Below are 25,172 nucleotides of genomic sequence, written 5' to 3' on the forward strand. Positions count from 1 at the left end.
ATGTTCATTGACTTGCCTACTAGTCAAGAGAGTGAAAAGGTTGTTTGTGGCTTTATCTAATAGCAGTACAATAACTTACCTTGAGAAAGATTCTGTGGTAAATGCATCATACCCCCATGTTCTGTCTTCAGTGTGTTCAGATTGTCTTCTAGTGACACAATGGACGACTTATCTGAGGTTTCAAAATCGGATAAAGAGGGACCAGCAGAAAGTGCCATAGATTCATTCCTATAGTGTTCCTGGGGATGATCAGTTGTTTTATCCATTTTCTGAATATCATTTTTATATCTAGCAAATAATAGAAATAACATTTAAAGTCCAAGATCACAATGCTCAATAATATTAACAGCACTGTTTCTAAACTTCCCCCTTATCCCTCCAAAAAAGATTTTATATAAGTTAAGGCTGAGCACTTAAGGTATGCTATGCTAGGTTAGACTAAATTCAATCATATTCCCTATATAGGCTAATCCAGACCACTTGGCAAAATCTCACAGATCCCAAAAGGAAAGTAAGTTTTATATTGCTCTTTCCCAGAAACTTTTCTAACTTTCTTTAAAATCAGCTGCAGTCTTAATCTCCTTACTTTCTTAAATTTGCTTTAAATCTACTCTTCTGGGGTATATTAAATAGTACTAGTTTTAGTACTATTTAATAGTGTAAAAAAGTATTCCCTATTAACCTGTTCTACCTAAATATCTAGAAGACATTTGTGAAGATTTTCATAATGGCAAATAGATAACTGTTCTTTGAAGATGGCAGCTAAAAGTAGACCCTCTTGAACATGTACATAGGGTCAAGGGGGGGTGGATATTAGAAAGAAATATGATGAAGCAGAATGGTTGGCCACTGATGCCTTGTTGCTTAAATTGGCTGTGCCTACCCATATCCAAGAAAGCCATACAAAGATGGTGTATTGATGGTATCAAAACTCTGGACAAATTACCCAAATGGTACCCTATAGTCTACTAATTGCTGGAGAGGCTGCTCTAGAGTGGGGTCCATGATTCTTATCTCATAGAGTTGTCACAAAGCACAAGTTTATGGAGAAATGTTCAATTTCAGCTTAATTTTTTTACTGGACGACTTGGTCCCATGGGATCCTGGTAATTTTTAAGGTAATTCTTGGATACTCCAGCACTCAATTTGCATTTAATATGTTTCTGTTTCAATACAGCATTGTGGAAAGACCCTAGAGTTTCTTCAATGCGTAATTAGCTGTACAAACTGGAATGGAATACCTTACAGTAGTTCAATGGACATCATTACCAAAGTGGCTCGAACCTTAGTATCTTTTTCTGGCTGTTCAGCAAGAGAATCAAGGAACAAATCCACAGGAGGATGATAAAACTCGATCTTCTGACCCACTTGGATGATGTCCAGCAACCATTAGTCCAAAGATATTTTCTCCCACTCCCTCTGAAATGCTGACAGCCTCCCTTCAATATGTGAAGCTGGCATCACTGGGAGTTTTTGGAGGGTGGATTGACATCAGACTCCGAGGGCTGCTGGCGTATGGGATTGCTAATTCATTGACTGTAACGTTGGAAGGATCTCTGGGAAGAGGAACTTGGGTTGTACTGTCGAGAAAGGTAGAAGGGTTGAAAATTACCTCTACTCCCACCCAGTAGTCCGCAAGTTCTGCTCTCTGGCAAAGACTTCAGGCGGCAATCCATTACAATGGTCGTAAGATCATTTAGGCCCTTACCTAAAAGCATGTGCTCCTTAAAAAGCAGTCTGCTTAAAGTTGCCTTAGATGCGGAGTCACCTGCCCACTGCCAGATCCAGAGCATTCTGCGAGCAGAGACCGCATATGCCAACACCTTACTCATGACCCTGATAAATACTAAAGGGCGTTTGCCACATGTCCTAGTCTCATTAAAAAAAGCACTTTATTTATTTATTTAAAAATAATGACAGGGGTGGCAATTCAGCACATTACGGCTAATTGGAAAAATTATACAAATCTTAATTATTCTTTTTGGTGGAAAGTATTGGGTGGATTGTCTCAACCTCCAGATTCCTCTCTGCTCTATCTTGTCCTTCCATCTGCTCCAAAGTTGTTCCTGCCGCAGGCTCGATGACTTCTGTAGCCTGGCTCAGCGAAGCCTCCTGGGAGAACAAGTCTACCTCCTCGGCTAGACTGTCCTCTCTAGGTGAGCTGGCTCCCTGCGGCTGTGGAGGTGGGATCTTTGCGTCAGGGCTCAGAGTCACATCTAGCCCAGGGAGGTTCACCACAGCTTCACTCACTGCCGGGACCTCCAGCGGGCGATTCCCCGGTGTTACTGTCTCCTGCTGCAGGCGCCTCAGTAATTCATCTATCGTGACCAGAGGAGAGGTTTCCGGGCGCCGCAAGGCTCCACCAGCGCTCTTTCCTCTCCTCTTCGGCATTCCGGCGATGTAAGGTAAAACTTTAGGAAGAATTGCTGAGAGTGTCTCTCTACAGTCAGATCTGCTTAGAATGGTGAGATAATGTGGAATATAAATATTTTTTTTCCAACTCTTTATTCATTTTATCATATATAACAAGTGTACAGTAAATATTATATAAATTTCTAAATATTTTTTTAAAAATTAACAAGCTGACAGATAAGGGCTTGTTTCCACCATCTGTGACAAGTACGTGGAAATTCTCCCTCCATATTCGCAGGTTCGGCACTCGTGACTGATTATTTGTCGGTTTTATCTTGCTGATTCTGTCCCCCTTAAGGATTCCTCATCCGTGCAGAGTTACGACTCAGTTTGTTTTTAGTTTTTAATCCACGAGCTTTTATAGCTGGATCTTTAGAGACCCCTGAGGAAGACAGCATTGTCGAAACACAGACCGTGTTGGGTCCATAGCTCCCGTTTTGGGTCCTAGTTATATTTAATGTAGATTATTAAATTGTACTTTTAATAAAGCCTGCATATTGAACATCACCTTCTCCACAGTTTTTTGCTGGATTTGCATTTTTTGTGGCGTTTCAAGGGTCAATCTTTCGTTTGTGCTTCTGCCTCCTGAATGACATCATCCTGGAGTGCCAAGAAAAAGTTCAGCGCTTTTTCTCAGCGTGGTCGGGCAAACGGCAGTGTCAGAGAAAAATGTGCAGAAAGATCAGCACTTGCATCATCATGGTCGGGCATACAGCGTTGGAGAAAAGTGTGCAGAAAGAAAATTTCAGCACTTGCTTCAGCATGGTCGGGCAAACTAAAGGAGGTGGGAAAGCTTGTGTGCTTAATTAATCCTGCTGTTGTTGCTGGGGGGTGCAGAGAGAAAAAGTGGTACTGTACTGCCTCTCCTTCAAGAACAGGTCAGGTCTCCCTCCATATTCACAGTAAGACTACAAAGTGTAAGGATCCTAGTGCTACCGAAAGTGCTCCCAAGGGAAAAAAAAGTGAAGACTTTACCAGAAAAGGTTGAATTATTGGATATGCTTTGTAAAGTCAGCTCCGCTGTTGCTTGTCATTATGGATTTAATGAATCTACTGTTAGGTACATAAAAAAGAAGGAAAAGCCAATCCATGAAGCCGTTGCTGCAGCTACACTGGTGGGTGCGAAGACATTACATGCTGTGCGAGACAACAATCTCTCTCGTGTGGAAACTGCAACATTTATATGGTTGCAGGATTGCTACAAGAAGATAATTCCTGTAAACTCTGTTGATAAGAGGAAAGGCAAAGTCTTTGTATAACTTGAAGAAAAGAGAAGGTGGATTGCCACAATCCACAGACTCTCAGGCCAGAAAAGGGAGGTTTAATAAATTCCGGCACAGGTATGGCTTACATAATGTGAAAGTGACAGGAGAAGCAGCATTTGCCAACCAAGAGGTAGCTAGAGAGTTCCCTGCTACCTTTAAGGAAATTATGTAAGAGAAAGGATATGAACCTTTCAGCATTCAATGCTGATGAAACCGCTGTATTTCGGAAGAGAATGCCACAGAGGACTTTCATTAGCAAAGAAGATAAGTGAGAGCACCAGGCTGCAAGGGATAGACTAACCATGCTGCTTTGTGCAAATGCAGTAAGCTATATGATAAAGCCTATTCTGATTTATAAAGCTGCAAACGCCCAAGCCTTAAAGGGAAAAGATAAATTCCAACTGTCTGTTCACTGGATGCACAACAAGAAGGTTTGGACAACGAGGGTATCGTTCCTTGAGTGGTTTCATCAGTGCTTTGTACCTGAAGTAAGAAAATACCTTGCCAGTAAGAGAAGGGAATTCAAGGTTCTGCTGCTATTGGACAATGCCCCTGGACACCCAGAATCAGGAGTTCCACACTGAGGGTGTTGAGGTCATCTACATGTCTCCCAACACAACATCTCTCATCCAGTCTCTTGACTAGGGGGTAATAAGGACATTCAAGGCACACTACACAAGAGATTCAATGGGGAGGATTGTCCATACGAATGAAGGTCTTCAATGGAGATCATCATGAAAACATAGAAGGACTTCACTGTCGCCAATGCCATCAATGTTACTGAAAGAGCGCTGAAAGCTGTCAGGCCAGGGACAGTGAACTTGTGCTGGAAAAATCTTTGGCCTGAATTTGTAAAGGAGTTCACTGTCATTACCACAGAGCCAGTCAAAGAAGGTGGGTGGGGAAGGCTTTCAAGATATGGATCTGGAGGATATTCAAAGACTTAACAGATACCAGAGCCTGCAAATTAACAGAAGATGACCTAATTGACCTGACTGTTCCCGAAGAGAAAATACCAGATGAAGAAGAACAAGTGCTAGAAGACAAGTTTACATTGGACAATATTGCGGAGGGTCTATGCAGATTCAATGCAGTCATGGACTTTTTTATGACATCAACCCATCCATAGTATGTGCCTTGAAGGTGAAGGAGTTAGCAGAAGCAGCAATGTCTATATACTACTATTACTATTTATCTTTTCTATAGCGCTGAAAGGTGTACACAGTGCTGTACATTTAACATTCAATAGATGGTACCTGCTTAGAAGAGCTTATAATCTAATTTGCACAAGATTCGGGTAGAAGTAATGATATAATGGGTATAGGTATCTGACAGTGAGTGGGAGTTACGAGTTGAAAGCAGCTTCAAAATATATATCTACATATATCTATATGTCTGAAGAAGCAGAAGAGCCAGACTGAAATCACAATGTATTTCCAGAAGATACCAAGAGTCCCTGTCTCTCCATCCACCTCTTCTACCTCAGTCACCCATGAGGAGGCACCTCCTTCTCCTATTTCTGCACTGCATACTGAACATGTACTGAATGATGAGGATGGAGACATCAAAGATTCACTTCCACTGTCTGATGAGGCACCTGGTGCTCACTTATCCTTTCTGAGGTTGGAGCTAGAGAGCCCAGTGAAGTACAACAGAGGTAGAGTGAAAAATCCAGAGTGGATTCCTTCTGCAGCAGCACGAGGCTATAGGGACATAACCCTACTGTCTAGAATGTCTCGCCTATTTCACTAGAATACGAGATAGGTACGTGTTACAGGATTATGTTTAACATTATAGTACTGCTAAAGTGTACAGTAAGTACAATGCAAGAACTGAAGTATATAACTTGTTTTTTTTAAACAACCACGAATACCAATGATACATTTTATTTGCAATTTCATGGTATTCACAAGGGAAAATGCTTGAGTACCTGATTGTTAAACCGCTTAGATAACCTTGATAGGCGGTATATAAAAACCTAATAAACTTGGAACTTGTTATACCAATCATGGCCTTAGGCTCCTCCTTCTGTATCCCTAAGACCCTGATTGGATACAGAGGGAGGAGCCCAAGGCTCTGATTGGCTCAGATGCCTAAGGTCCCTCTCAAGGAGCCTCAGGTGTCTGAGCCAATCAGGGCTTTAGGCCCCTCCCCATGCATCACAAGATGCACCGAGGAGGGAAGGCCCACTATTTTGAATCGGCAGGCCTTTGAGCTGAAGGGACCATGCTTCCAACTTCTGAAAAAGGTACCCGTTTGGGGGTGGGGAGGCGGATCTGGCAGCAGGAGGGAGTGGGCATCACTCCTGCTTATTTTTGGGTGGGGAGGGAATGGTTTGGGGAGGGGGGCTCGGTTGGCAGGAGGGAGTGGGCATCATTCCTGCCAATATTCTCTCATGCTGGGGGGGGGAGGGGTGTCACCCTGGCAGGAAGAAGTGAGCCTCCCTCCCGCTGTTTTTGCTGCTGCGGGGGTCAGTTCTAGGTGCGTTACGGAGGAGGGGGGCTTTTCTCTTTTTTTTATGAGACAGATTGTAACATGCACACAACATCTGTACCCATTAAATTAAAAAAAGGGCTGACAGGTATGTGACTGGCCTTGACCAGTCAGATTTTTTGGATTGCTAAAATCCCTCGGGTATTTTTTTTTGTGCAAAGCCAAGTGATAATAGTGCATCAATCGCTTGGCTAGTTTGCATGGAATTTTAGCTAATCTGAAAAATAGGTGATCAAAGTTCCAAATACCTAATTTTATTTTATTGTAACCTATTCTGGGCTCCTGGGGAGGACGAGCTATAAAAATGAACAAATACAGAGGGAAAAACACGCGATGAGTCATTTTTTGCATCAGTCAAAACTGGTTTAGCGACAATCGCTTATACAATAGTGTATCTGGGCCTAAGTGCAGGCAAAGTAAAGTTTACAACTATTGGATGACGATATGCTAATTTATTTTCATTTAACTGGATTACATTGTCCTACTATCCAAGTATAAGCATGTTGTGGGAAAGGAGAAAGAATTTTGCTATTGGATGCAATCTATTCCTAGTCCCAGATCAAAGCAAACTTACTGGTGACAGCATTTTTTACACATACAGACCAATATCTTACCTTTCACTTAATTCAAACAGCAAGCCGACATCTGAATGACCTGATAATTCTATAAAACAAGAAATGTATTTTAAAAACACTGCAATTGATCCTAAATAATAGTGAAACTATTTATAGCAAACCTGTAGGCCTGGTCAGAAGAATTTAGGGAATGATGGTGCGGCACCAATGAGCAAGACTGCATTTCCTGTCACTTCCATGTCTGTCACCTATCTACCTTCAATTGAATTTAGCACAGTGCATGGTGCTTAAGCAAAGAACCATGCTCAAGCACTGCTAAGTCCTACCCCACTCCAACAAAGACTTTTTTGGGGAGACAGGACATAGCAGTGGGTTAACATGGGCCTGTGCTTTAAGGCCCCATGTTGCAATAAGTTAACTCTAGTCTTAGCTGGGAAAGAGAAAATAATGAGGGGAAGGGTAGTAAAAGGGAGAAATAGATGCTAGCTAGGGTAGGAATAGAGCAAAGAGGCAGAAGGAAGATAAACATTGGCTGCATGAAGGGGGAGGGAAGATGTTGGATTATGGAAGGGGGTAGAGCTTTGTGCTGCTCCCTGGAGTGGGAAGCAGTACACAACTGATGGTTCACCTAGAGCAGTGGTCTCAAACTCAAACCCCTTGCAGGGCCACATTTTGGATTTGTAGGTATTTGGAGAGCCTCAGAAAAAAATAGTTAATGTCTTGTTAAAGAAATGACAATTCTGCATGAGGTAAAACTCTTTATAGTTTATAAGTCTTTCCTTTTGGCTAAGTCTTAATAATAATATTGTCATTTGGGGGGCGTGGCTTGGCAGCGCACAAGATGTAGGCGTAACCACAATGCTCCTCTAACCCAAGCAACAGGCAGGAAATTTGTCAAGTTATACAGAGTTTTTTCTTCCCCGAAATTAGTGAGAGAAGTAAAGGAATATGGCTACCACGCATCAAATGAAATTGGAGATGGCATTCGCAGTGGGAGGGATGGCGAAACGCCGTCAAACATGCCTCTCCCTAAAGATGCCGCAGAAATATCTGACAAGACGGACGTAATGGCAGAACTGCTAAACATAAAAACAAATGCTTCAAGAAAATGCAGGCAGAATTATGGAGATGAAAGAAGTAGTGAATTTAACCAAACAAATGGAGATCGCAAACTAGAGTTTCACATGGAGATTAGAGTGGAGCAGATGGAACTTAAAGCGCAGCAGTGTAAAAAAGACAGACAAACTATTCAAGAAATGAAGAAACAACTTGAGGACTATGAAAGTAAGGGAAGAAGAAAGAACATGAGAATTATTGGTTTGGCAGAAGGCTTTGAAGGGGGATACTATTCAGTTTTTAGAAAGCCTGTTACCTAAATTACTACAGTTAAATTCAAAAAGCCTGTTGGAAATCGAACGAGCTCACAGGATTCCAACAAGGCGGTCAGCAAACCAAGTGAGCCCAAGACCATTAATTTTTAGAGTACTACGCTTCCAGCAGGCTCTAGAGATACTAAAGTTGGCTAAAGCTGATAGAAATTTGAACTACAAGGGTTCTAAGCTGAAGTTGGTGCCAGATTTTGCAAAAACGACAGCGAACACCCAGAAGCAGTTCCTTATGTTAAGGCCACAAATGAGAGAAAAAGGGATCCCATATGGCTTATACCAGGGATCTCAAAGTCCCTCTTTGAGGGCCGCAATTCAGTCAGGTTTTCAGGATTTCCCCAATGCATTGAAAGCAGTGCATGCAAATAGATCTAATGCATATTCATTGGGGAAATCCTGAAAACCCAACTGGATTGCGGCCCTCAAGGAGGGACTTTGAGACCCTTGGCTTATACTATCCAGCGATGATGAGAGTTACAAGTGGAAATAAAACATTACATTTTGAGGATCCTGAAAAACTAAAGGATTTCTTGTCAAAGACGGAGCCAATGTCTATTTAGAATTGATAAGAGTGTTAGAAGTTTAACATAATAATAATACAGAATCTGGCTCTATTAATTGGACTTTGTTACTCTGATAGGAAAGAAGAAAAGTATTTAATGAATTGAACACTTGTGGAATCTGAATGTTATTGGTCATTTACAACTATCTATTCAAGTATTTACATCAATATTTAGGATGGAGAAATATAGATACAAGGATCTTAATTCTGAATTGGTCATTACACAAAAGTAAGTTCAAAATCCTGTCATTTGAAATTTGATGAAATTGAAGATTTACAAGATGAGGAACAATTATTGCCAGCATGTCAATCTTGGAGACTTTGTCTTAAGAAAACTTATATTCATGCTGATGAAGATGGGAATAAAAGACATATCATCCAAACTTGGACAATGCAGATGCAGTTAATGGAAAAAAGGGTTCTGAAAAAGAATATTATTCTCTTATGATTCCGGAGGATTTTACAAGATATATGTTGGGCTCAATGGGATGGAAATTAATCTTTATAGATCTATTATTTGTTTTTGGGACATTTGGATATATATGATATGGTTTGTCTGTTATGTTGTTCATAGACATGCTTTTATTGTTATTCTCTGTATATTCAGATATCGATCTAGGAGGTCAGATATCGATCTAGGAGGTCAGAGAGTATGGAGTTATTATCAAATTTATTGATATAGGGTTTTTAATTTCATAAGTATGTACGAAGATGATATTACATTAGAGATTTTGGATAATAGTTTAAAAAAAAGTTCAAAGACGGAAGGGAAAAAAAAGAAGAAAGTAGATAGCAATGTTATTTACCGTAACAGTTGTTATCCAGGGACAGCAGGCAGCTATTCTCACTAGTGGGTGATGTCATCCGACAGAGCCCCGATGCAGACGTCTCACAAGCATATTTGCTTGAAGAAACTTCAGAAGTTTCGAGATCCCGCACCGCGCATGCGCGAGTGCCTTCCCGCCCGATGCACCGGGCGTGTCTCCTCAGTTCAGATAGCTAGCAGAGAAGCCAACCCAGGGGAGGTGGGTGGGACGTGAGAATAGCTGCCTGCTGTCCCTGGATAACAACTGTTACGGTAAGTAACATTGCTTTATCCCAGGACAAGCAGGCAGGTATTCTCACTAGTGGGTGACCTCCAAGCTAACCCCAATGGGATGGTGGGAGAGTTGGCAACTTAGGAGAATAAATTTTGCAATAGTGTTTGGCCAAACTGTCCATCCCGTCTGGAGAAAGTATCCAGACAATAATGAGAAGTGAAGGTATGAACCGAGGACCAAGTGGCAGCCTTACAAATCTCCTCAATCGGTGTCGATCTGAGGAAGGCTACAGAGGCCAACATTGCTCTGACCTTATGGGCTGTGACTTTACAGGGAAGGGGTAATCCAGCCTGGGCATAGCAGAAAGAGATGCAAGCCGCCATCCAGTTGGAGATGGTACGCTTCGAGACAGGGCGTCCCAACTTGTTCGGATCAAAGGAGACGAAAAGTTGAGGAGCAGTTCTGTGTGGTTTGGTTCGATCCAGGTAAAAAGCCAAAGCACGTTTACAGTCCAGAGTGTGAAGAGCTGATTCTCCAGGATGAGAACGAGGCTTTGGAAAAAACGCAGGAAGAACTATGGATTGGTTGAGATGAAATTCAGAGACCACTTTAGGCAGGAATTTCGGATGAGTGCGGAGGACCACCTTGTCATGATGGAATACTGTGAAAGGCGGATCCGCCACTAAGGTCTGAAGCTCACTGATTCGGCGAGCAGAAGTGAGGGCAACAAGAAAAACCACTTTCCAAGTGAGAAACTTCAGTGGAGCCTTGTGGAGAGGCTCAAAAGGAGGCTTCATAAGGTGAGAAAGGACAACATTGAGGTCCCAAACCACTGGAGGAGGTTTGAGAGGAGGATTGACATGGAAAAGTCCTTTCATAAATCTGGAAACCACAGGATGAGCAGAGAGAGGTTTCCCTTGCAGAGGCTGATGGAAAGCTGCAATTGCACTCAGATGGACTCGTATCAATGTAGACTTGAGGCCAGAATGAGATAGGTGCAGAAGATAGTCCAACACAGAAGACAGGGAGGCTCGTTGAGGCTCCTTACAATGAGAATTACACCAGGTAGAAAATCTAGTCCATTTTTGGGAGTAGCATTGTCTAGTAGCAGGCTACCTGGAAGCCTCCAACACATCCCTCACCGCCTGGGAAAACTGGTGGGGAGTCACGTTGAGAGGAACCAAGCTGTCAGGTGGAGAGACTGCAGGTTGGGATGGAGCAGAGATCCCTGATGCTGAGTAAGCAGTGAAGGAAACACTGGAAGAAGGAATGGCTCCCTGCTGCTGAGTTGAAGTAGAAGGGAGTACCAAGGTTGTCTGGGCCACCGAGGAGCTATTAGAATCATGGTGGCATGATCTGACTTGAGCTTGACTAGAGTCTTCTGAATGAGAGGAAACGGAGGAAATGCATATAGAACGAGATTCCCCCAGTCCAGAAGAAAGGCATCTGCCTCGAGGCGATGAGGAGTGTAGATCCTGGAGCAGAATTGAGGCAGTTTGCAGTTGTGGGGAGCCGCAAAGAGGTCTATCTGAGGCGTCCCCCACTGAGAGAAGATCTGATGAAGGGGCTTGGAATGGAGAGTCCATTCGTGAGGCTGGAGGAGACGACTTAAGTTGTCTGCCAAGGCATTGTCCTTCCCCTGAATGTAGACAGCTTTGAGGAAGGTGTTGTGGCGAATCGCCCAATCCCAGCTTCCTGGCAGAGGGAGGCCGATCCCGTGCCCCCCTGCTTGTTGACATAATACATGGCGACCTGTTTGTCCGTGCGAATGAGGACCACCAGGTCGTGAAGCAGTTGTTGAAAAGCTTGAAGAGCATTGAAAATCGCTCTGAGTTCCAGAAGATTGATATGGCACAGCCGGTCCGCACTGGTCCAGAAGCCCTGAGTGCGAAAACCGTCCAGATGAGCCCCCCATGCATAGGTCGAGGAATTGGTCGTGAGAACCTTCTGGTGGGGAGGAGTGTGAAACAGCAAACCTCTGGATAGATTGGAAGAGATCATCCACCAACGTAGAGACTGCTGAAGAGCAGGAGTGACCAGGATGTGACAAGTCAAAGGATCTGACACCTGTGTCCATTGAGAAGCCAGGGTCCACTGAGGAATTCTGAGGTGAAGTCTGGCAAAAGGAGTCACATGAACCGTAGAGGCCATGTGGCCCAGGAGAACCATCATGTGTCTCGCTGAGATGGACTGGCGAGAAAACACTGACTGACAGAGATGAAGAAAGCTTCCAGGCGCTGTGGAGGAAGGAATGCTCTGAGTTGGATAGCATCCAGAACCACCCCAATGAAGGGAAGAGACTGGGTAGGTTGCAGATGAGATTTTGGGAAGTTGATCTCGAACCCCAGACTCTGCAGGAACCAAATAGTCCTTTGGGTTGCCGAAATAACCCCTGGAGCCGAGGCAGCTTTGATGAGCCAGTCGTCGAGGTAGGGAAACACCTGAAGACCATGGTTCCGGAGTGCAGCGGCCACCACCACCAGACACTTGGTGAAAACTCTGGGAGACGAGGACAGGCCGAAAGGGAGCACTCGATATTGCAGATGAAGATGTCCCACCCGAAATCTGAGGAATTTGCGAGAGGCCGGATGAATGGGAATGTGAGTGTAGGCCTCTTTTAGATCCAGAGAGCATAACCAGTCGTTCTGCTCGAGGAGAGGGTAGAGAGAAGCTAGGGTCAGCATGCAAAATCTCTCCTTGACCAGGAACTTGTTGAGTACCCTGAGGTCCAGAATGGGACGCAGGTCGCCCATCTTCTTCGGAACAAGGAAGTACCGGGAGTAGAACCCCCGGTTGTGTTGGTCCACAGGGACCGGCTCGACAGCCCGAAGCCGGAGCAAAGCCTGAGCTTCCTGAAGAAGAAGGGCGGTCTGGGTCAAGTTGAAAGGATACTCTCTTGGAGGATGGTCAGGGGGGACCCGATGGAACTGAAGAGAATATCCTTCCCTGATGATGGTAAGGACCCATAGGTCGGTGGTTATAGCCATCCATCGATGGTAAAAAAGATGGAGGCGACCTCCAATTGGAAAGACAGAGGATAGCAGAACGGTATTGGTTATGCTCCCGACAAGAGAGTCAAAAAGGCTGAGGAGCCTTGGGAACAGCAGAAGGCTGAGTTTTTTGTTGAGACTTCTGCGGAGGCTGTTTCTTCGCCGGTTGCCTTGCAGCAGGAGCCTGCCTGGGAGTGTAACGCCGTTGGTATATCAAGGGTGGTCGAGAAGGTCGAGACTGAGTAGGTTTAGGCTTCGGACGAAGGATGGACTGGAATGACTTCTCATGGTCCGACAGCTTCTTCGTCACCGTCTCGATGGACTCATCAAACAAATCCGCACCTGCACACGGGACGTTGGCAAGCCTGTCCTGGAGGTTCGGGTCCATATCAATGGTCCGAAGCCATGCCAAGCGACGCATGGCCACGGAACAGGCGGCAGCCCGTGCCGAGAGCTCAAACGCATCATATGAGGATTGCATCAATTGAAGACGCAGCTGGAACAGCGAGGCGATGACCTCCTCGTATTCAAAACGAGCTTGAGAGTCGATGTAAGGCATAAACATCCGAAGCACTGGAAGGAAGAACTCCAAATAGGTGGCAAAATGGAAGGTTTAATTGAGAACTCGGGAAGCCATCATCGAGTTCTGGTAGATGCGCCTCCCGAACTTATCCATGGTCCTCCCCTCTCGGCCCGGGGGCACCGAGGCATACACCTGGGACGGATGAGATCGCTTGAGGGAGGACTTGACCAACAGTGACTGATGGGAGAGCTGGGAGCCCTCAAACCCCTTATGGTGCACTGTGCGATACCTGGTATCCAGTTTGCCAGGAATGGAGTAAGGTGTTTCAAAACAGCGCATGAACGTCTGGTCGAGGAGCTTGTGTAGAGGCAGGCGAAGAGACTCAGCAGGAGGATGAGGCAGATGCATGGTATCAAGGTACTCCTTGGAGTAGCGGGAACCCGAGTCCAAGGTGATGTCGAGATCATCCGCCATCTGCCGCAGAAAAGATAAAAAAGACAGCTGGTCCGCCAACACAGGACGCTGAGACGGACTCGATGAAGTCGAGGCCTCCTGATCCAAGGAGACATGGGATCTACAAGGAGAGAACGACCTGATGGTATCCTCGAACTCCGGGCCCAGAGGAGGCGAGACATCCGAAGATGAATACACCATACGAGGAAGCTTCTTCTGAGGCGAGACGGTAGAATGTCTGGACGAATGCCTTGAAGAATGCCTGGAGCGGTGCCCCTCACTCTGTCTCAAAGGAGATCTGGGACGACGATGCGAAGATGGCTCCGCAGAGGCCTCCAACAAGTAGATGGGGGCTGGAGGCTGTAGAGCGAAGAGGAGGATGGGTCGACGCCTCTCGAGCAGCATTCCACGGGTCGAGAAACGGCTTGGTAGGCAAGGAGCTCTGGAAGAAATCCTCCTGATGACACACAGGGCTTCGGCTACTCGGAGGCAAATACCAATTGTCTCCGTCCGAGGCGGGGATGGGTTCCAGAGGCGGCATTTCACCAAGCGAAGCACGCCTCGATGAACTTGCAGCCAAACGCCGAGCCTCCGAGCCTAGCAGTGAGAGCGAGCGGCGAGGCAGAGGAGGAGGAGGCGGATGGATCCCACAAGGGGGTTCCGCATGCCCATGCTGGATTGTGGCAAGCCACTTGGGGCCCATGGTAGTCATGAGCTCGAGGAAGTGGGCTTCCATGAGCGACCGCATCGAAGCCGACAAGGGGGGAGCCGCATCTGAAGTGGGACCCCCTGTACGGTCTTCGCGGTCCCGGGTGGTCGAGTGCTTGGCCTTAGAAGCCTTAGGCACTTAAAGAACCACTGGGGGAACAGTCTGCTGAGTTACCTGACCTGAGGAGACCGAAGAAGGCACCGGAGTAGGATGCGGGGTCGAAACAGGAACGAAGGAAGCCGGTTTCAAAAGACCTGATGCAGCAGGAGCAGATGCCGACATCAAAGGCGAAGGCGAAGTGCTGGTCGAAGCTGAAGGTTCCTTGGAAGCTTCCATAGCGAACATCGACTCCCATAGGAAACAGCGACGCTTGAAAGCACGTGCTGTTAGAGTGGAACAAGGCTGGCACGATTTCGGAAGATGTTGAGACCCGAGACACTGTAAACAGCGTCGATGCGGGTCCGTCAACGAAATCGCGCGCTGGCACTTGATACACTTTTTAAAACCGGTAAAAGGCTGGGACATAGGCCGAAAAAGCTCCGCCGCTAGATTGAAGCTGCGGGGCCCCAGCCACGCGGCCGATCCGGTTGAATCTATGTAAAAATTTTTTTTTTGAAAAACAAGAAAATGACAGAATAGAACACACGATAAGAGAAATAAACTCAAAACCGTGAGCACTAGAAGGCAAAAACAAGGGTTCACTCAGTGCAGAGAGTTAAAGCAAAACTTCTCAGCTCCGCGGAAAGAAAAGAACTGAGGAGACACGCCCGGTGCATCGGGCGGGAAGGCACTCGCGCATGCGCGGTGCGGGCATCTCGAAACTTCTGAAGTTTCTTCAAGCAAGTATGCTTGTGAGACGTCCGCATCGGGGCTCTGTCGGATGACATCACCCACTAGTGAGAATACCTGCCTACTTGTCCTGGGATAAAAATTGTTATTCAGGAGTGATTAATTTCAGGTTTTTAAATATAGTATTAGTAAGGATAAACTATATGATAAATTTTGATGTTCTACAAAAAAAAATGATTTTAAGGGCAGTAAGTAACTACTGATGGTCTTTATTACTTATTGGATGCTAATTTAGTGCCGAGATGAATTTTTAGATAGGCTGTTTCAAGGACATGTTAATTAAGATAATTATTAATTAATGAAATTCAAATTTATGAAATTTTATGGATGTATTCTATGGGAAATATTCATGGGTGGTAAATAGGAAAGGGGGGATATAGAAATGGGGATAAAATGAATTTAATGGGTAAAAGGAGTGTTTTATTGATTTTATTTTATCTCCCTAAGGATATTTGGAGGTTAGTAAAGGAATATTTAATATTTTACTTAATGTGGTGAGAATGCAGATAAAAGTTTTTGGATGATTCTAAGAATGGATGGGGGGTTGTTTTATTCTCAATTGTGTTGGTGGTGAGGGAATTATTCTCATTGTTAAATTAAGGGCTCCTTTTACGAAGGCGCAGTAGTGGTTTAACGCGCATAATAGCGCATGCTAAACTGCTGGCTGCACTAGCTGCTACCGCCTCCTCTTTAGCAGGCGGTAGCGCGTGATTAAACATTGTGCACGTTAAAGCCATTACCTCGGCTTCATAAAAGGAGCCCTGAGTTATGGGATTATTTCTTTGAAGGTTTGGATTTGGGAAGGAAGAGGTATAGTGGCCTGGGGGAGGGTGTATTGTGATTGCTAATCCTATGCGTGCTCCAAGGCAGTCATTTTATTTGGGGGGAGAGGGGAGGGGGAGGGAGAGGGGAGGGTTTTTAAAAAAAAATTAGGGTGTGGATGTGCAGGGGAAATATAAATTTACTGAGACATTGGTTGATATTGTGGTATCTCTTGTGGTTCCTTTTTATTAACATATTATAATGGATTAAAAAAAATTTTTGTTAAATGTTAATGGCCTTAATCATCCAATTAAAAGAAATAAAATGCTTTATTTCATGAAACAACAGAATGCGGATACAGTGGTACCTTGGATTACGAGCATAATCTGTTCCAGGAGCATGCTCATAATCCAAAATGCTCGTTTATCAAAGCGAGTTTCCCCATAGGAAATAATGGAAACTCGCTTTGATAGGTTCCCCCCTCCCCCCCCCCCCCCCCCCGAGGCCAGCAGCACTGCTCCCCCCCACGAGAACCGGCATTGCTCCCCCCGAAGCCCCCCCGCGAACCGGCACCCTCCCCCCGTTATCCGGCACCCCCCACCGCCATCGGGCACCCCCCGCCGTGACCTGAGGTCCTCCCCAACCCACCCGAACCCTCTTCTTACTTTGATGTAGCCTCCGCACCGGCACCGGCACCAGCACCAGCATGTCCTGTGCGTTGGTGCCGGTGCCCGAAGATCTGCCTCCTGTGCTGGGCCTTGAGCATGTGCGATGTTGGATTCACTGTAGCATTTTATAAGTCATTCCAAATTACCCTATTACCACATCTATTAAATTTGTATCAGGCTCAACTGACTAAAGGTTGCATTACAGGTACTATGGCAGAATCATCAACTATAATTTTGCCGAAGCCAAATAAATATCCTATGTTGGTTTCAAACTACAGGCCTATTTCTTTGATTAATGTAGATGCTATCCTACTGACTAAGTTATTGGCTTTATGTTTGGCTAAAGTTCTCCCACATATCATTGGTATGCACCAAACGGGATTTGTTGCTTATAGACATTCTTCTAATAATTCCAGATTGGCTTTTCAATGTTAAATTTAACAAAAGCTATGGTAGATCCTACTTTCTCTGTCTCCTTAGATGCAGAGAAAGCATTTGATCGTATGGAAAGTTCGGGATTTATACAAATAATCCAAACTTTGTATAGCTTCTCTACGGCTAGATTGTATATTAATAATAATTTTTCAGAGCGTTTCTGTTTGCAGCGGGGAGTTAGACAAGGGTGTCTTTTGTCTCCTTTGCTTTTTGATATTGTATTGGAACCCTTGTTATTAGCCATTCAACAGGCGGAGGAGATTCGAGGTATTCCTTATGCAGGTCGGGAATACAAAGTTTCTGCATATGCAGATGATGCTTTGCTTCATTTGAGAAATCCTGAATCTACCATTCCACATTTACTGGATTTGATTGAGAAATTTAGAAAATTTTCAGGATATAAGATAAATTGGAGTAAATCAGAGGTTCTTCTGCTGAATGTACATTGTACAAAAGGTTTATTCGATTCTTTCCCCTTTATATGGAAAGAAAAGGGGTTAAAATATTTAGGTATTTGGATAAAAAATACGCTGGAAGAGACAATAAAAGTAAATGAAAAATCTTTATTGTTAAAGGTCACAGAAATGTGTGAGCAATGGAACCCTTTACATTTGTCTTGGTGGGGGAGAGTTCAAACTGTGAAAATGATGATTTTGCCTGTGGCTTGTTACCAAATGAGTATGCTTTTTTAAAAAGTTAAATAGTATACTGATTAAATTTATTTGGCTGGGTAAAAATTGCAAGAATTGCTTTAGTATCTTTACAAAAACCAATTGTGGAGGGTGGGGTAAATTTTCCTAATTTTTATAGGTATCATCAATCCTATATTATGCGTCAGGGTATGTATTGGATCCTTCCAGAGCTCATGGAAAGTCTCCCGGATTGGTTATGGTTGGAATGGCAACTCCTGTCTCCACAGCGTCTAAGTCACGTTCTGAGTATTAAGATGGAAAACCTTAAAATATGTGAATCATTTAATACCTATTCCAGTTCATAAGTCAACATATCAAACCTTATGGCTGAACTCTAAGATTCAAATTGGCGGATTTAAGGTCATCTGGAAATATTGGATGAAGGCATGAATATGTACTTTGGATGATGTTATTATTGATGGTAAGCTGCTTGATTTTTCACAATTGCAACATAAATTTGATCTTAACAAATCACAAAGCTATAGATGGTTATAGTTGAAGCAGGCTATTCAGGTGGGGTTCTCTGAATGGAAAAATCTTAATAGTCAGTATAGTTTGTCAATGTTATGTTTCCTGGTGGACTTTCTGGGACACCAGGCTGCTCAGTGGTACAAATTAATATCTGGCTTTTTAATTAAGAAACAAAAAACTGGTCTACGGGACATTTGGAGCATTGAGATAAAGCATCAAATTACTGCGTCTCAATGGCCACGGATTTGGTCTTGGAGGATGAGATGTACAGTGTCGGCATCTATGAGACAAACTTGTTTTTTCTTGTTGCATAGAGCATTTTGGACCCCAGCTCATTTACAAAAGTTAGATAGTTCTAAGTCTAATAGATGCTGGCACTGTCATCTCGAAACCTGGACATTAGATCACTTGTTATTCTATTGTACATTGATACTTGCTTTTTGGAAATCAATTTGGGATCAAGTAAATGATTTGTTAGAAAATCCGGTTGTGTTAACTTATGACACTTATGTTATTCAGCACATCAATGAGAGCTAAGAGGCAAATTTCATCTAATAATAATAAGCTATTACTCATTATGACAGGGGTTGCCCTACAACATATAATGAAAAACTGGAATTGCTTAAATTATAGCTTTTGGTGGAATTCGCTATGTCACATATTTAAAATGGAAAGGGTAATTGCTATACAACAGGGGTGCATTAAGAAATTTCAGGATATTTGGGAGCCATTAACAAAATACTGTAATGATTGAATATCAACTTTTCCCCCTTAAATATGCACATCCAGGAAGGTGGAAGGGGGGTGGGGATTTTCTTTTGAGAGCAACAATGTGGGGAGGGGGAGATTATTATATGTTTTTCTTGAGTTGATGAATGTTATTGAATAGGGAAGGTGAGGGATATGGGATTTAAAATTGAGTTTTGTATAATATTAAGTGATGTATGTAAGACCAAATGGATGTTTTATACTGTTTCACTTATTGTAAGTGTTAAAATGAGTAAAGAATTAAAAAAATAATAATATTGTCATTTATAGCTAAAGAGACATATGATCAAGAAACTGTTTTATTTTACTTTTGTGATTATGATAAACATACCGAGGGCCTCAAAATAGTACCTGGCGGGCCGCGAGTTTGAGACCACTGACCTAGAGCATCAGTTATACTTGGGCCAGCCCTGTGCAAACATAGACAGGTCAAACTTGCTTAATTTCCCATGATTCAATTTTCACACTAATTGTATAGAATTTACAAAGTACATTCAATCTGGCTGTAAAATTAGACAACAATAAAATATCAATTTATCATCACTGATATTAATATTGCATTTTGTTTACTTCCAATATCCTGAAATAAAATTATTAAAAGACATTTCCCTAGTCTTGCAAAAATGAAAATGTCTTAGAAATCAAGAACTAAGGGAGGCAGAGCTTGGTAGGCAGAGAGGAAAGACGCATGGAGTAGTAGCTCCTCCACACTATACCAAATACGCAGATTACTGAGGCTCATTCCAGTCATTTTTCATCGCTTGCTAGTGAGTTTTGCTCCAGCTTTCTTCTCCTAATGATGCCGCTGAAAAATATCAAAGGAGAAGCAGCGCAATCCGTACTGCCCAGCGACAAGAGACCCAAAATAGATCCGGGCTCACCAAAATGGCGGATAAACCTGATGACTCACAATTGGAAATCCTCATTAAAGAAATGCAATCCTTCAAACATATTATGAAAGAGCAAGTGGAAGAGAAAAAATTGCTGCATGTGGAAATTGAATCTCTAAATGCACATTTTGTTGACGTCAGACACCGCATTGATGCGCTGGAGGAAAAAATGGCCATGCTGCAAACCAAAATCAACATCATCGAAAAGCATGATAAAATGATTACTGCCCTACAACAAGATCTGGAGGATCTCTTGAACCGCAGTAGAAAAAATAATATTTGCATTACCAGATTACCTGAATCTTCAGAGGGCCCTGATATCATGGCTTTTCTCACAGACTTCCTGCCTAAAACCTTGGGCCTGAAATTTGCAGAGCAACTTGAAATTGAAAGAGCACACCATATTCCCTCAAGGCTCCCTGCACAGCAAACAACACAAGACCCACTGTGGCGAAGATTCTCCGCTTTCAATACGTGCTGCAAATCATGGCCACCGCTAAAGCTCATCCACAGCTTCTTTACCAAGGAAGAAAATTTTTCATTGTACCAGATTTTGCGAAATCCACTGCCCTCAAATGTAAAGAATTTCTTTCCTTCCGTCAAGAATTAAAAGACATTGGAGCGAAATACGGACTCATGTACCTGGCAAGAATGAAGGTAACTTATAATAATTGCACCACCTCATATGTGGATCCGAAGGATCTCAAAATATTCAAAGAATTTATCAAGATGCAATGACTATCACTAGCAGGTGCATTATGTTTATATGTGTCTTTATCTAGTTAGGATGAATAATAATAATAATCAGTTTATATACCGCAAGGCTGTAAAGTTCTATGCAGTTTACAATAGTTAAAAAAAACAATAAAAGAAGTTGAATAGAACTAAAAAAGTTAAAAGCCAATAATTAGAGACACTAAAATGATCAAAATAGTGCATAATAAAATTTTTTACAAATTAGCTGCCTAAATATTTCAAAATCAAATATGTTTTTAGATGTCTCCTAAATTCCCCATAAGTGTCAGTAAGCGAAAAGCAATTGTTCTAAATCCTTACCCCATAACGCTGCTTGATAAGATTTTGATGATGTTTAAGTTTACATTCTCTAACAGGCAGAAAAACAAAATTCAGATGTGAGTTTCTCTTATGTCTGTTGGTTGCAAAAGAGAAAAGCTCAATTATATAAGGATGGCTTTATATTATCCTGACTGTCTGGTGTGGAGTTGTGCTATGCTCCATTTCGCTTCTCATTTGTTCTACAGGAACACCCATATACTATTCCACTTTTATGCACATCAGCTTGTCTTTTTTAACAGACATATTTTGTGCTAGTTTTTATGGTTCATCTCTAGCCTTAACATTCTCTAATTGCATAAAGTTTCACTGTAATGGTCAGTCACCTCTTGCTTACTATGACTTATTTACTCATGCACATCAGTATGTATTATTCTACCTGGTTCTCAGTATTATTGATAATGGCTGATTTACATATAATCTCATATAATGTCAATGGGCTAAATCAACCAATTAAGCGTAAGAAAATTGCTAATTATCTTATTGCTGAATGTCCTGATATCATTTTCTTTTTTTTTAGTTCAATATTTTTTATTAAGTTTCATGAAAAAATACAAGAAGCAGTCCAAATACAAGATAACAGAACAAAACACTTAGTGTAGCATATATTCAACCACAGTCTGCAATAAAGAACCAAATCATTTTAAAAGATCCGGAGTACTGGAACTGCTTGTGAAAAAATAATAAAAGATAAGAGAAGAAGAATAGAGAGAAGGGAAAGGAAGAAGAAGAAGATGAAGAAGAAGAAGAAGAAGACAGGAGTGTCTATGAAACAGATTGAACATAGGAATCCAAGAACCTCCAAGGTGATTTACATCGCACCAAATTTGTGGAGAGTCGAACTATAGTTTTCTTTTCGTATGCATATGATTCAAATTTGTGATACATGCTCAAAGAATTCCACCAGAAAGTATAATCCAGTAACGAAGAGGACTTCCAGTTTTTCAAGATGTGCATCAAAGCAGTCACAAACATGGCATCAATGAGTTTAGGAGGACAGTTCGACTGAGCAAAACAGGGGTGTTGAGATCGAAGAATTATAGTGTCTAAAGAAATTTCTTCTGAGCAGTTAGTAATAGACTTTATGGTGTCCCAAATGCGAGTCCAAAAGGAACGAACTGGAGTGCAATGGAAAAGCATATGATCAATAGTTCCAGCTTCTTTCATACAGTTCCAACATATAGAGTCTTGTTTTAGGTTAACTTTCAACATCCGAAAAGGGGTCCACACTGCATTCCACATAATGAAGAACATCGATTGTGAGACTCTGGAGGATAAGAGAGGTCGATTTGTCGAAGACCAAAAAAGTTCCCAGTCAACATCAGAAAGTGGGATTGTCAACATAGAGTCCCAATGTTTCATGGAGTGATAAGAAAAGGTAAAGGAGTGGTCTCTTAGAATACTATAAAAGAGAGATATCGCTTTACCTTTTGATATAGCCAGTGTAGACCAGTGATGTATAGTGTGAATGGATGTCATAAAATCAAAACGTATAGACAGAGAAGATATTACCCCAGTAAGAGAAAGCCACTGTGAGTAAACAGAAGAAGGTAACGAATAGGCAGAGCAGAGTGTGTCAAAGGGGACAAGAGAAGTGAGAGTGGTTATCTGGTGAGGAAACCACAAACCAGCCCGCTGCCACCTTTTCCATGAGAAAGGTTTACCATTATTTTGGATTTTGGGATTATTCCAAATGGACATGAATGGACTATCTTTAATTGAAATCTCTGCAATTGCATCCAGTAGGTGAAGAGCATGCTGCGTTGCACTCAACAAGGGGTACTTCCTCAAAAGCCTGGGCACTGGTATCGTCAATAAGCAGGAGACATGTAATGGTGCACATAGAAACCGTTCCAGTTCAAACCAGGTTGGTGAGTCCTGGGTACAAGGATCAATGATCCAGTAAGCTCCATATTTGGCCAGTGAGGCAACATAATAAAAATAGAAGTCTGGTAAATTCAGACCCCCATTGATTTTAGAGGCTTTCAGCTTGGCGAGAGCAATACGAGGTTTTTTCTTGTTCCACACGAAGTCAGAGATTTTCTTATTCAGCCAGTGAAAAAATTTATTCCTGCATAGGGAGGGAAGCATTGAGAGGGTATAATTTATCTGAGGGGCAAGGGTCATTTTGACAGAAGCTATTCTACCCCACCAAGATAGAAAAAGTGGAGACCAACGAGACAAGGTATTTAGAACTAAGTTTTTAATTTTAGATATATTCAAATCTTGAGCGTGAGTCGGATCTTTATGTATTAACACTCCCAGGTATTTCACAGCTCCACCCGACCACGTGAAGGGAAAGTGGGCGAGATCTGAGGGATAAATATGATCATTGAGAGGGAAAATCTCCGACTTATCCCAGTTGAATGAGTATCCAGAAAGCAGGGAGTACTGAGAAACAATGTTAACAAGAGATGGAAGGGAAGCAACAGGATCCCTGATAAATAGAAGGACATCGTCAGCGTATCCTGCTAATTTGATTTGGCGAGCAGTGGTGGCAATGCCTGTAATTGTAGGGCATTGTCGGATAGCAGAGAGAAGAGGTTCCAATGCTAAGTTAAATAACAATGGCGAAAGAGGGCAGCCCTGGCGAGTACCTCTGTGAAGGGAGAATTTGTTAGAGAGAGAGTTGTTAATTAAGATGCGTGCTGTGGGTTGTCGATATAGAGCTTCAATCCACTCTGTAAAGAACGGACCAAAGTTGTACCACTTCAAAATTCGGAACAGAAAGGGCCACTCCACACGATCGAATGCCTTTTCAGCATCAATGGCCAGGCCGATTACAGGATCTGGAAGTATTTTAGCATGGGCGTTAATATGATGAAAGAGGCGTAGGTTGTCCCCTATAAACCTTTGTTTAATAAACCCCGTTTGATCTTTATGAATTAGAGAAGGGATCACTTTATTGAGCCTCAGTGCAAGAAGTTTTGCCATGATCTTATAATCTAAATTAAGAAGAGAAATGGGGCGAAAGTTTTTAACCAACATAGGATCTCTGTCAGGCTTGGGAATAACTACAATAGTGGCCTCAGTGAAATTAAATTGTTTGTCCGGAGTGGAGTGAAGGAATTCGTAATAGGAAAGAAGATGAGGGGCCCAAAGAGTACAAAACTGTTTGAAAAACTCATTGGTAAAACCGTCTGGACCCGGAGCCTTGCCATTAGGCAAGGATGATATTGCGGTTTCTATCTCGGATACAGTTATAGAAGAGTCCAGTTCCAATTTTACAGAATCTGATAAGGTTGGGTGGACCAAAGAGGCAAGAAAAGAGTCTATCCCCGATTCTGAGGCAGAAAATTCAGATTTATATAAGGTAGCATAAAAGTTTTCAAACTGGGAAGAGATCAGAGGCCGGGTTTTGACCAACTGTCCCAATGGGTCTTGAACAGCTGTGATATGTAAACGTTTAGATTTAGTTTTAAGATATCTAGCCAAAGGGCGTCCCATGAGGTTGTCTCCCATGTAATGACCAGAAGTTGAGATTAAAAATGTCTCGTCTAGCAGTACAGGAGACCAGAGTGTTATATTCGTATTTAAGGTTTTGGATCTGTTGAAATATGGACGGGTCGTGTAAATGAGCAGACATATGTTGTAATTCTAACTCTTTGATAGAGGATTCTAAGTCTTTCTCCATTTTCATGGATTGTTTCTTTTTCCAAGAGGCGAGATTGATCAGTTCACCCCTAAGGGAGACTTTGTAAGCCTCCCAAACAATGGAAGGGCAAATCTCAGGGTCTTTAGAATTAAGTTCGAAGAATTCAGTGGTGAAGGATTTAATTTTTTCTGCTATTTCCGAGTCTAAAAGTAAAGCGTTGTTTAGTCTCCAAGAGGAGGATTCTTTTCGAGGGGCAGAAATAAGTAAATGCAAAGAGATGGCCGCGTGGTCTGTAAGAGTAATTGGGTGAATAATACTATTTGTCAAGTCCTGAATAAGAGAGGAGGATAAAAGAAAGAAATCTATTCTTGAGTAGGTATTGTGAGGTGGTGAGAAATGAGAGTACTCCCTACCCTTTGGGTTAAACAAACGCCAGGGATCTACAAGAGAAAAGGCGTCCTTGAAGGCATGTAGGGCTGTGAAAGACCTGGATTTGGAGGGTTTGCAGGATGATGATCTATCAATATAGATGTCTTGAATTTGATTAAAATCGCCTCCCAG

General features: G+C 42.7%; 1 protein-coding gene across 5 annotated transcripts in view; it reads right to left on the reverse strand.

Moving 5' to 3' along the window:
• Positions 1 to 25,172, reverse strand: part of LOC117367981 (CDK5 regulatory subunit-associated protein 2-like) — a 372,935-nt gene that overhangs the window by 144,831 nt on the left and 202,932 nt on the right. For all 5 annotated transcript variants that reach the window (XM_033961149.1, XM_033961147.1, XM_033961146.1 and 2 more), the window contains 2 exons: positions 6,785 to 6,833; positions 80 to 288 (listed from right to left, as the gene is read on the reverse strand). In XM_033961149.1, coding sequence (XP_033817040.1) covers positions 80 to 288; positions 6,785 to 6,833 — 258 coding nt within the window. The remainder of the gene's footprint in view (positions 1 to 79; positions 289 to 6,784; positions 6,834 to 25,172) is intronic.

The sequence above is a fragment of the Geotrypetes seraphini genome, chromosome 10, assembly GCF_902459505.1.
Source record: "Geotrypetes seraphini chromosome 10, aGeoSer1.1, whole genome shotgun sequence".
Taxonomy (NCBI): Eukaryota; Metazoa; Chordata; class Amphibia; order Gymnophiona; family Dermophiidae; genus Geotrypetes; species Geotrypetes seraphini.